This window comes from Oncorhynchus mykiss, chromosome 26, assembly GCF_057628025.1.
Source record: "Oncorhynchus mykiss isolate SJ-2025 chromosome 26, ASM5762802v1, whole genome shotgun sequence".
Classification (NCBI taxonomy): Eukaryota; Metazoa; Chordata; class Actinopteri; order Salmoniformes; family Salmonidae; genus Oncorhynchus; species Oncorhynchus mykiss.
Window position 1 is genome coordinate 41,805,969 of NC_143047.1, and position 15,116 is coordinate 41,821,084.

General features: G+C 46.4%; 1 protein-coding gene across 1 annotated transcript; it reads right to left on the reverse strand.

Moving 5' to 3' along the window:
• Positions 1-4,184: 4,184 nt before the first annotated feature.
• Positions 4,185-14,832, reverse strand: hsd17b12b (hydroxysteroid 17-beta dehydrogenase 12b). The gene is made up of 10 exons (XM_036963687.2): positions 14,315-14,832; positions 8,919-8,965; positions 8,405-8,480; positions 8,063-8,170; positions 7,787-7,851; positions 7,595-7,639; positions 7,344-7,378; positions 6,553-6,700; positions 5,793-5,942; positions 4,185-5,444 (listed from the first exon to the last, which is right to left on the reverse strand). The coding sequence occupies exons 1-10, from the start codon at positions 14,490-14,492 to the stop codon at positions 5,337-5,339; spliced, it is 960 nt and encodes a 319-aa protein (XP_036819582.2). The 5' UTR covers positions 14,493-14,832; the 3' UTR covers positions 4,185-5,336.
• Positions 14,833-15,116: the final 284 nt, after the last annotated feature.

The following is a 15,116-nucleotide window of genomic DNA, read 5'->3' on the forward strand; positions in this document are numbered from 1 at the left end:
GTTGAGCCAGTAACCAGTAGGTAGTCTAGTGGTTAGAGAGTTGGGCCAGTAACCAGTAGGTAGTCTAGTGGTTAGAGTTGGACCAGTAACCTGTAGGTAGTCTAGTGGTTAGAGAGTTGGGCCAGTAACCTGTAGGTAGTCTAGTGGTTAGAGAGTTTAGGTAGTCTAGTGGTTAGAGAGTTGAGCCAGTAACCAGCAGGTAGTCTAGTGGTTAGAGAGTTGAGCCCGTAAATGAAATGTTGCTGGTTCAAAAACACAAGCTGACAAGGTGATTGTTTTTCCCGATGTGCCCTTGAGCAAGGCACTTTAACACCACACTGCACCTGTCTGGTGAATGTGAAAATAAAATATAGATGTTTTAATTAAGAGAATGAACTAGACTGGTAATTAAGAATGCAAGAAACAAGTACATCTCACACAACACACAGGCCTGTCTGATGTGTGTGGGCTGCTTTCCCAGTTACGACCCAGATGGCCTTAGGCGTGTGTGCGCACGCACGTGCACACAGTTCCCAGGTCTCCAACAGAGACAGCATAATCACATATTGACACGCAGAGTCTCAAGCTGCAGTCATGACATTGCAACTACACGTCATTCTTGTCATCGCTATAATTATTCCATATGTCACACTGTTGTGACTGCTGTCTGGAGCTTCAGTTACCATCCATAAGGAAAGCCCAGTCTCTGCTGTATGGAGCTTCAGTTACAGCCCATAAGGAAAGCCCAGTCTCTGCTGTATGGAGCTTCAGTTACCATCCATAAGGAAAGCCCAGTCTCTGCTGTATGGAGCCTCAGTTACCATCCATAAGGAAAGCCCAGTCTCTGCTGTATGGAGCCTCAGTTACCATCCATAAGGAAAGCCCAGTCTCTGTATGGAGCCTCAGTTACCATCCATAAGGAAAGCCCAGTCTTTGCTGTATGGAGCTTCAGTTACCATCCATAAGGAAAGCCCAGTCTCTGCTGTATGGAGCTTCAGTTACAGCCCATAAGGAAAGCCCAGTCTCTGCTGTATGGAGCTTCAGTTACAGCCCATAAGGAAAGCCCAGTCTCTGCTGTATGGAGCTTCAGTTACAGCCCATAAGGAAAGCCCAGTCTCTGCTGTATGGAGCCTCAGTTACAGCCCATAAGGAAAGCCCAGTCTCTGCTGTATGGAGCTTCAGTTACCATCCATAAGGAAAGCCCAGTCTCTGCTGTATGGAGCCTCAGTTACCATCCATAAGGAAAGCCCAGTCTCTGCTGTATGGAGCCTCAGTTACCATCCATAAGGAAAGCCCAGTCTCTGTATGGAGCCTCAGTTACCATCCATAAGGAAAGCCCAGTCTCTGCTGTATGGAGCTTCAGTTACCATCCATAAGGAAAGCCCAGTCTCTGCTGTATGGAGCTTCAGTTACCATCCATAAGGAAAGCCCAGTCTTTGTATGGTGCTTCAGTTACCATCCATAAGGAAAGCCCAGTCTCTGCTGTATGGAGCTTCAGTTACCGTCCATAAGGAAAGGCAAGTCTCTGCTGTATGGAGCTTCAGTTACCGTCCATAAGGAAAGCCAAGTCTCTGCTGTATGGAGCCTCAGTTACCATCCATAAGGAAAGCCCAGTCTCTGCTGTATGGAGCTTCAGTTACCATCCATAAGGAAAGCCCAGTCTCTGTATGGAGCCTCAGTTACCATCCATAAGGAAAGCCCAGTCTCTGCTGTATGGAGCTTCAGTTACCATCCATAAGGAAAGCCCAGTCTCTGCTGTATGGAGCTTCAGTTACCATCCATAAGGAAAGCCCAGTCTTTGTATGGTGCTTCAGTTACCATCCATAAGGAAAGCCCAGTCTCTGCTGTATGGAGCTTCAGTTACCGTCCATAAGGAAAGGCAAGTCTCTGCTGTATGGAGCTTCAGTTACCGTCCATAAGGAAAGCCAAGTCTCTGCTGTATGGAGCCTCAGTTACCATCCATAAGGAAAGCCCAGTCTCTGCTGTATGGAGCTTCAGTTACCATCCATAAGGAAAGCCCAGTCTCTGCTGTATGGAGCTTCAGTTACCATCCATAAGAAAGCCCAGTCTCTGCTGTATGGAGCTTCAGTTACCATCCATGAGGAAAGCCCAGTCTCTGCTGTATGGAGCCTCAGTTACCATCCATGAGGAAAGCCCAGTCTCTGCTGTATGGAGCCTCAGTTACCATCCATAAGGAAAGCCCAGTCTCTGCTGTATGGAGCCTCAGTTACCGTCCATAAGGAAAGCCCAGTCTCTGCTGTATGGAGGTTCAGTTACCATCCATAAGGAAAGCCCAGTCTCTGTATGGTGCTTCAGTTACCATCCATAAGGAAAGCCCAGTCTCTGCTGTATGGAGCTTCAGTTACCGTCCATAAGGAAAGCCAAGTCTCTGCTGTATGGAGCCTCAGTTACCATCCATAAGGAAAGCCCAGTCTCTGCTGTATGGAGCTTCAGTTACCATCCATAAGGAAAGCCCAGTCTCTGCTGTATGGAGCTTCAGTTACCATCCATAAGGAAAGCCCAGTCTCTGCTGTATGGAGCTTCAGTTACAGCCCATAAGGAAAGCCCAGTCTCTGCTGTATGGAGCTTCAGTTACAGCCCATAAGGAAAGCCCAGTCTCTGCTGTATGGAGCTTCAGTTACAGCCCATAAGGAAAGCCCAGTCTCTGCTGTATGGAGCTTCAGTTACAGCCCATAAGGAAAGCCCAGTCTCTGCTGTATGGAGCTTCAGTTACAGCCCATAAGGAAAGCCCAGTCTCTGCTGTATGGAGCTTCAGTTACAGCCCATAAGGAAAGCCCAGTCTCTACAGTATGGAGCTTCAGTTACAGCCCATAAGGAAAGCCCAGTCTCTGCTGTATGGAGCTTCAGTTACAGCCCATAAGGAAAGCCCAGTCTCTGCTGTATGGAGCTTCAGTTACAGCCCATAAGGAAAGCCCAGTCTCTGCTGTATGGAGCTTCAGTTACAGCCCATAAGGAAAGCCCAGTCTCTGCTGTATGGAGCCTCAGTTACAGCCCATAAGGAAAGCCCAGTCTCTGCTGTATGGAGCTTCAGTTACAGCCCATAAGGAAAGCCCAGTCTCTGCTGTATGGAGCTTCAGTTACAGCCCATAAGGAAAGCCCAGTCTCTGCTGTATGGAGCTTCAGTTACCATCCATAAGGAAAGCCCAGTCTCTGCTGTATGGAGCTTCAGTTACCATCCATAAGGAAAGCCCAGTCTCTGTATGGAGCTTAAGTTACCATCCATAAGGAAAGCCAAGTCTCTGCTGTATGGAGCTTCAGTTACAGCCCATAAGGAAAGCCCAGTCTCTGCTGTATGGAGCTTCAGTTACAGCCCATAAGGAAAGCCCAGTCTCTGCTGTATGGAGCTTCAGTTACAGCCCATAAGGAAAGCCCAGTCTCTGCTGTATGGAGCTTCAGTTACCATCCATAAGGAAAGCCCAGTCTCTGCTGTATGGAGCTTCAGTTACCATCCATAAGGAAAGCCCAGTCTCTGCTGTATGGAGCTTCAGTTACAGCCCATAAGGAAAGCCCAGTCTCTGCTGTCTGGTGCTTCAGTTACCATCCATAAGGAAAGCCCAGTCTCTGCTGTATGGAGCCTCAGTTACCGTCCATAAGAAAAGCCCAGTCTCTGCTGTCTGGTGCTTCAGTTACCATCCATAAGGAAAGCCCAGTCTCTGCTGTATGGAGCCTCAGTTACCGTCCATTAGGAAAGCCCAGTCTCTGCTGTATGGAGCCTCAGTTACCATCCATAAGGAAAGCCCAGTCTCTGTTGTCTGGTGCTTCAGTTACCATCCATAAGGAAAGCCCAGTCTCTGTTGTATGGAGCCTCAGTTACCGTCCATAAGGAAAGCCCAGTCTCTGCTGTATGGAGCCTCAGTTACCGTCCATAAGGAAAGCCCAGTCTCTGTATGGTGCTTCAGTTACAGCCCATTAGGAAAGCCCAGTCTCTGTATGGTGCTTCAGTTACAGCCCATAAGGAAAGCCCAGTTTCTGGAAGTTTCAGATCAGATGATATCCACAGTGAACTCTCATCACCTCAAATTAACATCCATGTGAAGACTGTTGGGACGAGAGGGGAAGTGCTACTCAAACTACCACGTTTAAATTGAACAGAAGTAGGGCATTAAATCAGCAATCATCTCTTATGTTAAGACCACATGAGGGAATACAGGGTTGAGCATGACAGACCAGAAACATGCCAGATAGACGGTTGAACAGTGTTTTATTGAGGCGAGCATGACAGACTGGGAATATACACGAGCTCTCGACCAAACCTTACAAGGTCTTTAACATTGTGGGAATTTGTTACTTAAATGCATCTAAAACAATCAAATGCAAAGCATTCATTAACACAACCAAATAACAGAAGACAATATTAATGTGTCACCTTGGTGAGCTCAGAGAGTAAGATAAGTGGCATTATGCTGTACAACAAAATGCTTAAGAGTTCAAAAAACAGACAGCGTGTGAAACATGTTAAGAAACATCTGTTAACGGACCACTGACTGCGTGATAGAAAGTAACCAGAACAAAACAGTTGGACAAGACATTTGGTTCAACAGTAAAATGGGCTGAACTGTTTAACAGCTTGTATCTACTTGTTGTTGTTGTTGTTGTTGAGACACTGCCTTGATGACCAGAGAATGGCTTGTAAGTTGTTGGTCTTCAATACAGAAGGGACACCAGTCAGTCAGTTCAAACAAGACCGGGTTAACTCAACCCATTCCCTAGTGTTTTAACTACCTACCATACTGACATGCTAGCAGACACAACCTTCTTCAAAACGGGACATCAATCCATCCAGTATGCAAACAGGAACAGTTCTGTTCACTAGGTCTCCTTAGTCTCCCTTTTGTAGGTTCATTAATACATGATTTGTACACAACAACCTTTTCATTGTAAACCAATCCAGGGAGAACAGCTATTTTCCTGCCCTTTGCCAAATGAGCGTTTCAGATTGACTCAAAGCCATTTCTTTCAATATTTGTTTTATTCTGAGTTCAACACGACTCCAACAATAAAACATTTCGAAGGAATAAAAGTTGCAACTAGTATTGTTTTTTTGAAGTGGTAGCTCACAAGCGCAGCTCCTAATACCTGTCCACAAGAACATTTTTTCAACAGTTTAATTGAACTTAGTGCATTATGTTTAAGTGCCTGGTCAATGTTTCAACTCCAGGAAGTTCCTCCATAGAGCCGATTAGCCAAGCCAGAGAACTCCGTAGACTAAATTCAACACACTAGCAGTCTGCCAGCCCTGACCCTGGTCTGTGAGGGTTATGGAAGAACGGAGCAGGTGGATTCGTGTTGGTCCCCTTTCTCTCCCCACCTGCCCCTCCTTTCCCCTGATCGTACCTCTAGCCCTGTTTCTGTTTCTTCAGGTAGCGTGAGCGCATCCCCAGGTGTAGCCCCATGATGTAGCTGTTCAGGAGCCTGGCAGGGCACAGCACGGTGGTCAGCCAGCCCTGAGGAAACAAAATATCACTAATCTGGTCTGGGAATCCATGCCTGTTAATATCATAATTAGTTGGGCATTTACAGTCTAAATTCTGCATTCATTACTATTAACTTACATCAAGATACTTGCCACTTGAATAGTTCTGCATTTGCAAAAGCATGAGAGCTTCAAGCAATGATCATTTGTGGCTAACTGTCAGGGACGAATCGTCGTAAACTGATGAAGTAGAATCTGGTGTAACCTGACAAGTACCTGACTTGTTCAACCTTGTGATAAAAACAGTCATCCTGAACCCTAAAAATGTCCATGGAAATGGACAGTGAAGTATTCTATCGTATGGTTAGCCCGTCCCTACCATGACTGCGTGAGGCAGGTAGCCGTTGGTCTGGCTCTGCAGCCCCACCGTGTTGAGCTCCGCGGCCACATAGCGGTCAGGGTTGGGCTTGTCCAGAGTGGCCCGCCGGATCTTACTCAGCTTGGTGGCCACAAAGAATGGCAGGACACTCTGGGGAGGAGAAACGACTGTTACTCAAATGTACATGGATGTTCCCTCACTGGTTTGAAAACAAACTCCTCCGACAGATAAATATGACCAAGCCTGTACCCCCGGGAGAGACAGTATGGCTGACGTGTTAGGGATAACATTGTGGGGGTTTCTGGGGGGTGAAACAAATGTATATAAACCCTGGATTGCTGATGCTATGTATTGGCCACCGATAGGCTTTGAAGCCACCTGTCGGCCATATTGGCTCTCCCCAGTAGAGCAGTCCTCCATAGGAATGGATGGAATTATACAGCATTTCAAAATGACATGCATTTAAGTGTTTTCTGTTGTTGTCATGGGGACAGGAAGTCATCAATACAACAAGGAAAATGTTTATATAAACAAAGAAATTCTCAATTTAAAAACATGCATTATGCCGTCTCTAATAGAATAAACATTGCCAAAACAAATGTAGACATTAATACATGCATTTCTATAGCTTCCAACACATATTTTACAATGTTGGGGGAGAGCCAAGATGGCGGCACAGTGGCTTCAACACAGCGCCCCCTATTAGCCATCTAGTGGATATACAAATGATTGGTTAAAACAGGTCAGTCTTCAGTCTCACCTGGATGAGGATCCCTTTGCTCTTGTACTCAGCCTCTAGCCCTCGGGAGAAGAAGTCCACAAAAGCCTTCGAGGCAGAGTAGACCGTGAGGAGGGGACAAGGGTACATCCCACTGGCAGAAGAGATGTTGAGGATGGCCCCCTTTTTCCTGAAACGGGTGACACGCAACCTAATGTTTAGTGGTCAGAGACAACGTCCCTCCCTGAGAACCTTCCCCGAGAACCCCAGATCCCTCCACCACCTCTGTCCCTCCCCCGAGAACCCCAGATCCCTCCACCACCTCCACCGAGAACCCCAGATAGTCACCCCCTCCCTGAGAACCCCAGATCCCGTCACCCCCTCCCTGAGAACCCCAGATCCCGTCACCCCCTCCCTGAGAACCCCAGATCCCGTCACCCCCTCCCTGAGAACCCCAGATCCCGTCACCCCCTCCCTGAGAACCCCAGATCCCGTCACCCCCTCCACCCCTCCCTGAGAACCCCAGATCCCGTCACCCCCTCCACCCCTCCCTGAGAACCCCAGATCCCTCCACCCCTCCCTGAGAACCCCAGATCCCTCCACCACCGCCATCCCTCCCGGAGAACCCCAGATCCCGTCACCCCCTCTGTCCCTCCCGGAGAACCACAGATACCGCCACCCCCTGTCCCTCCCGGAGAACCCCATATCCCGCCACCACCTCCGTCCCTCCCGGAGAACCCCATATCCCGCCACCACCTCCGTCCCTCCCTGAGAACCCCAGATCCCGCCACCACCTCCGTCCCTCCCTGAGAACCCCAGATCCCTCCACTTACCTCTCTACCATCCCAGGTAGCACCATACGGGTCATCTGTATAAAGAGAGAGGGATTGTGGGTTTTAGAGCAGAAAGCATGCTGTTGCTTTGGGCTGGGAACCAATCCTCTGCCTCATATGGCAGACTGTGTTTGTGTGCGTGTGTGTGCGCTCATTGTAGTTCGTGACAGATAAGGCAAATAAATAGACTTGATTAATCAACCTGTTCATTAGTGTATTACTGGGCTTCCAGTCCCATAATGATTACTGACCTGGCAAACAGACGTGATGTTGATGTTTACCATTGTGTCGATGAACTGCAAGGGCAGAATAAAAAAAAACAACGATTTAGTTCTGGGTTCATCTCTGAGGCGTAATGTTTTCATAGAACAGAATGTGTGAGATAAGTCATCTTGGTACACAATAGATGGGACGGGAACAACCACAAGGCCATTCAGACTCACACTGTCCAGGTTGGGAACGTTGAGGAAGAATTCCGGATAGGAGTAGGACATTCCCACATTATTTACTAGGGATAAAAGCCATATAGAACACAGTCAGGTCTTTCAAATACAACATCATTTAAGGGAATGGAGGAAGTGATCAACACATGCCTCTCTGCACTTGATTTTCAACTTCTAACCAAAGGGGGGGCAGCAGCGTTTTAAAAGAGGACTACACCATCTGAATGATTCATAAAAAACCAACTGTCACCGTCGTGGACTGCCTCGCTCACTTACCCAGAACGCCAACCTCTAGCCCGGTAAGTCCAGCTTCAATCTTGGGATATATGTCCGTCGCACTGAAGTCTGCAGCGATTGACTTGGTCTCAACTCCATATTTGCTCTCTAGGAGGTAAGACGCAGTTACTGTAACATTAAAAAGGTACTGAAACAACAGTGAGCTTTAGTGAGTGCGATTGTAGTGGACTCATCTGTAAAGATGTGGGGGCTCAGATGTCAATTCACCATAGTGAACAGCAGAGGGCCCCGTCACACAAGACAACTGGAGACTGACTCGTTCTCCTCTAGTCCAGGGTTTCCCCACGCCTAATGAACATGCCCCCTGGTGTAACTACTCACCGATGGACTTGGCCACATCATCCAGTTTCTCCTGGGTGCGGCTGATTAGCACAATGGAAAATCCCCTCCGAGCCAGCTGTGGAGACCGACAGAAACCAACACTCAACATGGACACTAAGACCATCTTTAAGACTGGTCGTTAAAGAGGGTCTAACATTCAACAATACTACACACACACACTGCACCCAGATCCATGACCTAAATCAACAATAGCCATCATCAACAATAAAAAGGACAGCCCTAACTGTTATCAAGCAGGGCATTGATCATGACTGTCAACTGATGGGAACTCCCTTGAAAAAAAATGACTATTTTTTAAATAAATTCTGCCCTGGCTATGCAGCATAAATCCCTCAGCGCTTGCTCGCAAAAGGCAAACCTTTGTATGTGTGTGTGTGTGTCACCGTCACTACTCTGACCTCCTGGTTAAACCCCTCTCTCTCTGATGAGTCACTCACTTTGGTTTTCCCGTGAAGGGGCCTGAAATGTCTGAAACCCCGGGAATCAGTCTTACCTCCTCCGCATAGGCTTTCCCGATTCCATCCGTGGCTCCTGTCACAACTGAGGGGGAAGACGAACAAGGAGAAGGGGTGTATTAATCAAGGGTAAACAAAACACACCGACACTGCTCACAACTGACCCAGAAATAATAAACTACATTAAGGGAAGAGAACACTGATCCCATTCTAGTCAATAGGTCAAACATGCCTGTGAGTCAAGCAGTACTGAGTCAACTCATCAGACCTGGATGAAATACATTTATACACATACTTAAATGCTGATGTATCGGAAAATGACATGCCAGATGAAAACGATCACATTAACAATGCATTCTGTGTCCTTGCACTGCTACCTGTGGTTCTGTCATTTAAGTGAGCGAGAAGGAAGAGAGAATATTGGTGGTAAAGACCAGACGACGATGGTGATGCAGGTACTGAGACGGAGGGGAAGGGGACAGCAGGACATGGGGAGAGGACAGGCTCCGTGGCATTCCTCTGCCACCCTGGGTCAGGCAGCCTGGCACTGCAGAGACAGCAGAGGCTATATTTAGCCTTTACTGGCTGTCAGTGAGCTCTGTTTTCCACCCATCCCTCCCTCCTCCATCCCTCCCGCCCTCCCCAGACCCAACTCTCCACCCATCCCTCCTTCACCAGACCCAACTCTCCCTCCATCCCTCCTTCACCAGACCCAACTCTCCCTCCATCCCTCCTTCACCAGACCCAACTCTCCTTCACCAGACCCAACTCTCCACTGCTGTTGCCTTAAAGCAGAGGAAGACGGGAAGCAGCCAGGCTTTCACTGGGGAGGGACCAGAATGGAGGGAGGGGGATCAGAAAGGAGGGTAGAGAGCTAAAACTAGAACAGAGCGATTGAACAGAGAGAGGGTGGGGGGGGGGGGGGTGGTCCGTATGGGCGACAGGGGAAGCGTCCGCTGGTTATTTTAAGCTGTTTTAAGAATGAAACTCAATGGTTTCGAGCACAAGGCATGTTCCTTCCATTTACTCAAAATTAAAAAGTGTCCATTTGAAGAGATGCCATCATAAATATATGCTAGGTCAGGGAAGATGGTAGAAGAATCTACTCATAGGACCTAACCTAGAGGGGCTTGAACGGCATCCTTCAACATCCTCATACGCCTTCAAAATGATCAAGAAATGAAAATGGTTGTAAAAATGTTAGTGCTTCTCGGCCAGACAGCGGTGCTTCTGCTGCTGAATATTCTGAGCTAAAAAAAGAAGTGCAGGTTTAAAATAGCAGAAGGCTGCAGCCTCGTCTAGCACAGTTGCTGCACAGAATACCAACGAGCTGCTGCTCCCAGCGGTTTCTCACACCTCAGCATTCCTTGACCCAAAATATCAGATTGCTGTGTTTTTTCCCACATCATGTCCCAGTTATGGTATAAAGCTCATGACTCAGCCCACATTTGCAAATATGCAGCTGATCAAGTGGGCAATATTTAATTAATATCCCAACTTTCAGCAATTATATCTAAATAATGACTTACAAATGTAAATTGGCAAAGATCACGCTTCCAAAACATATTTGTTTTTAGTCGATTGTAATACAGGCTAGGATTTGTTTTTTAACTTCTGTTTAATTTTTGTTCTAAAAGATCCCCCTTCCTGTCCAACTTGAAGCAGACAGGAGAACACCAGTGTGGAACGTAACAATGACCTGAGAACGACCTCCTTCAACCAATGACAGAGAGTGGTCCACTTAATGCTACCAGGGTCCAACAATCTGTTAATCACGCCAGAAATAACTCATGAGCCAATGCCTTTCAATAAAGGACTTGACAATATAACTGTACGAGAAGCTAAATAACCACGGTGTAGAGACAGAGCAGGTGTCGTGACAGAAAGAGACAGGGAGGAGGAGGGACGGAAGCTCAGAACAGGATGAGGAAGGGGTAAGAGGCGTGAATGCACAGAAAGATAGTGAATATAGGCCTTTGTGAATGGGAGGAGGGTCTAGAGATATGGACCCTGTGTTACGTGATGCTGCTCCACAACACACTGCCAGCAGTAAAGTGTAATTGAAACAGAATACTCTGACTCCTCAGCCGCATTTATGAATGGCTCTAGTCTTCTTACATAATCAGGCCATTCTCTCAATCACCTCTGCTTCAGTGAGCGAGGGGGGAAGCTGTATAATAGCTATTCACACAGCTTCTAAATAAGCTACATACAACACATGTCAAAATTGGTTGAAATGTCCCCACATTTATAATTTCCCTTTGCTGCAAACTTCAGCAAACCTGTACTTAAAAATCAGCAGAGCAGGACAAGACCGATATTCAGCAGGCCTTGGCAGCTAGTCTGAAATCCAGACCCGGTTGGTGTTAACATACCATTCCTGGTACTCCGTGTCGCATGCCAAACACAGAAGTTTTGACATGTGCTTTAATTTACAGGGGCTTATTTTTCATTTCAAAATGGGATTTCAATGACATAAAAAACTTCCTGGAACCAGTCCACTTCTGGGTGCGATTGGCACAGCTGTGTTTTACAGTCACATGGTCAAAGCCCTAACCTGGTGTTTACACTTCAAAGATGGACTCAAATACACTGCTCAAAAAAATAAAAGGGAACACTAAAATAACATCCTAGATCTGAATGAATGAAATATTCTTATTAAATACTTTTTTCTTTACATAGTTGAATGTGCTGACAACAAAATCAAAACAAAAATGATCAATGGAAATCAAATGTATCAACCCACGGAGGGTCTGGATTTGGAGTCACACTCAAAATTAACACACTACAGGCTGATCCAACTTTGATGTAATGTCCTTAAAACCAGTAGTGTGTGTGGCCTCCACGTGCCTGTATGACCTCCCTACAACGCCTGGGCATGCTCCTGATGAGGTGGCGGATGGTCTCCTGAGGGATCTCCTCCCAGACCTGGACTAAAGCATCCGCCAACTCCTGGACAGTCTGTGGTGCAACGTGGCGTTGGTGGATGGCGCGAGACATGTCCCAGATGTGCTCAATTGGATTCAGGTCTGGAGAACGGGAGGGCCAGTCCATAGCATCAATGCCTTCCTCTTGCAGGAACTGCTGACACACTCCAGCCACATGGGGTCTAGCATTGTCTTGCATTAGGAGGAACCCAGGGCCAACCGCACCAGCATATGGTCTCACAAGGGTCTGAGGATCTCATCTCGGTACCTAATGGCAGTCAGGCTACCTCTGGCAAGCACACGGAGGGCTGTGCGGCCCCCCAAAGAAATGCCCCCCCCCACACCATGACTGACCAACCGCCAAACCGGTCATGCTGGAGGATGTTGCAGGCAGCAGAATGTTCTCCACGGCGTCTCCAGACTGTCACATGTGCTCAGTGTGAACCTGCTTTCATCTGTGAAGAGCACAGGGCTCCAGCGGCGAATTTGGCAACCTTGGTGTTCTCTGGCAAATGCCAAACGTCCTGCACGGTGTTGGGCTGTAAGCATAACCCCCACCTGTGGACATCGGGCCCTCATACCACCCTCATGGAGTCTGTTTCTGACCGTTTGAGCAGACACATGCACATTTGTGGCCTGCTGGAGGTTATTTTGCAGGGCTCTGGCAGTGTTCCTCCTGCGCCTCCTTGCACAAAGACGGAGGTAGTGGTCCTGCTGCTGGGTTGTTGCCCTCTTACGGCCTCCTCCACATCTCCTGATGTACTGGCCTTTCTCCTGGTAGCGCCTCCATGCTCTGGACACTATGCTGACACAGCAAACCTTCTTGCCACAGCTCGCATTGATGTGCCATCCTGGATGAGCTGCACTACCTGAGCCACTTGTGTGGGTTGTAGACTCCATCTCATGCTACCACAGGAGTGAAAGCACCGCCAGCATTCAAAAGTGACCAAAACATCAGCCAGGAAGCATAGGAACTGAGAAGTGGTCTTTGGTCCCCACCTGCAGAACCACTCCTTTATTGGGGGTGTCTTGCTAATTGCCTATAATTTCCACCTGTTGTCTATTCCATTTGCACAACAGCATGTGAAATTTATTGTCAATCAGTGTTGCTTCCTAAGTGGACAGATTGATTTCACAGAAGTGTGATCGACTTGGAGTTACATTGTGTTGTTTAAGTGTTCCCTTTATTTTTTTGAGCAGTGAATAATAATAATAATAATAATAATAATAATTTCACTGGGTGCTTATACTTGTCCTATTTCACACATGTACAAGTCTGTATTAACACACATGTGAACTGGAAATGTTTTTTTTTTTGCAAATCCCACTCAGAGTAGGGTCACAACCAGGGTCTACCATAATCAACGGTAACCCTAGAGCAATTAGGGTTAGGTGCCTTGCTCAAGGGCACATTGACAGATTTTTCACCTTGTCGGCTCAGGGATTCAAACTAGGGACCTTTCGGTTACTGGCTCTAAGCACTACTAGGTTACCTGCCACCCCTTATGTAGTCATCCTGATGTGGTAACCCTGTTGATGTAACCCTGATAACATAACCCTGAATGGCCTTGCACGAGCAATAAGGTTGGGTAAACATTAATGTAGCCTATCACTCACTTCTGTGAGGAAAGGCAGACTCGTGTCATGCCAACGCAATACTGATGTGTTGTCGACAAAGCAGAGGCCACAGTGTGTTCCAAAGGACAATAGGGCTGGCCAGCCTTTCCCCTATATGCATTAAGCAGTGAACACCACATTTACAGTAAAACTTAAAGATTTTTCAGGAAGGTGAAACTTTTCAGTGTAAACTTTTTTTTTTAAACAGATAAAGAATGTAGTAAATATATATATATATATATATATATATATATATATATATATAAGATCTTTGAGAACTAGCCATCACCAAAATAAAAACTAGACAATCAGGGAGATTGGAATTGTGTTCCCATTGATTTAGTTATGTTTGAGTCACTGAAAACATAAGACATAAACAATAGCAAATTGTGTAGAATTGAAGGAAATCCCCTTTAAAAACAGCACAGTTGTCTCTAACACCAAGAGGACCTCTAAAACTGTGGTCCCCTCGCTAACTTTGCCACCCCTGCAGAGGAATCCTAGGGGAAACACTACATGTATTCTACTAGCGACAATATCCTACTGATGGCTAGGAGAAAATTGTCTGATTCGCACTATAAACTGAAGCATATTGTACTGGGTCGAGGGTGATTGATTTATCTCACTACTAGCTCTCAAACACCAGGCAGCATCCTGACCTCACTGGACAGTCCTGAGTCATTAGCCTTGATGGCTCATGTGAACTACAATTCATACACTGTGTTTTAACGTTTAGACGCGTCAATCATCGCTTGAGATACGGCTTTCGAAACATATGGCAATTATCTTTCATCAGCGACTAAATAAACCTAAAAACAGCAGGCAATAAAGCAAATGGTGAGGTCATGCAAACCTTGTCTTTATATAAATATTGCTTGCTAGCTACTCACCTGCCCATTTTCCGAGTTTAGCAGGTGATACCACCCGTCCATTCCCCAACACCCAAACTCTGAGCCCTGACAGCAAACGACATACGGAGCACACTGAGAAATAGGCCGCAGTAAACGCGCCTATCCAGAAGAGCGGAGTCTCCACCGCCCGTAGTAAAGTCTCTCCAGTTGACGACATGATATTTGCACACGGCTTTCACAACTAATTTGTGAGATCAAATGTATGGATTTACAAATGGCTGTCTACAATACGTGCATCTATCGCAAAAGCCTCTTGTACATGATGCAGCCAGTAACTTTAAGCTCGTGCTTTTATATTTGGCTTTACTTCCGCGTCTGACACTTCCGCATTCACTGGTTTGCAGCACCGATTTGTTGACGTTGGAATCTGTCAAAACATGCTCCTTTTCGATTCGTTTATATTTGCGTCAATTCGTAGAGCAGCAACGACATGTGTGTCGACAGCCAGTCTCATTATTATTATTTTTTTAATCTTCATGGACGAGGAAGGCGGGACCAACACTTTCATAATATCTGACTGGATGAATATTTATGACACCAGATATTCACATTTCTGATTGGTTTGTGCTGTAATATTATTTCACTAGATCTGGCTAACCCTGTATATAGCTTTCATTGTTGTCTGTGTTCAATGTTCAGTTTTTTTTGTATTAATAAAACAAATAATATACAGTACCAGTCAAAGTTTGGACACACCTACTTATTCAAGGTTTTTTTTTTTTTTTTTTTACAGTTGTTATACATTGTAGAATAATAGTGAAGACATCAAAACTATGAAATA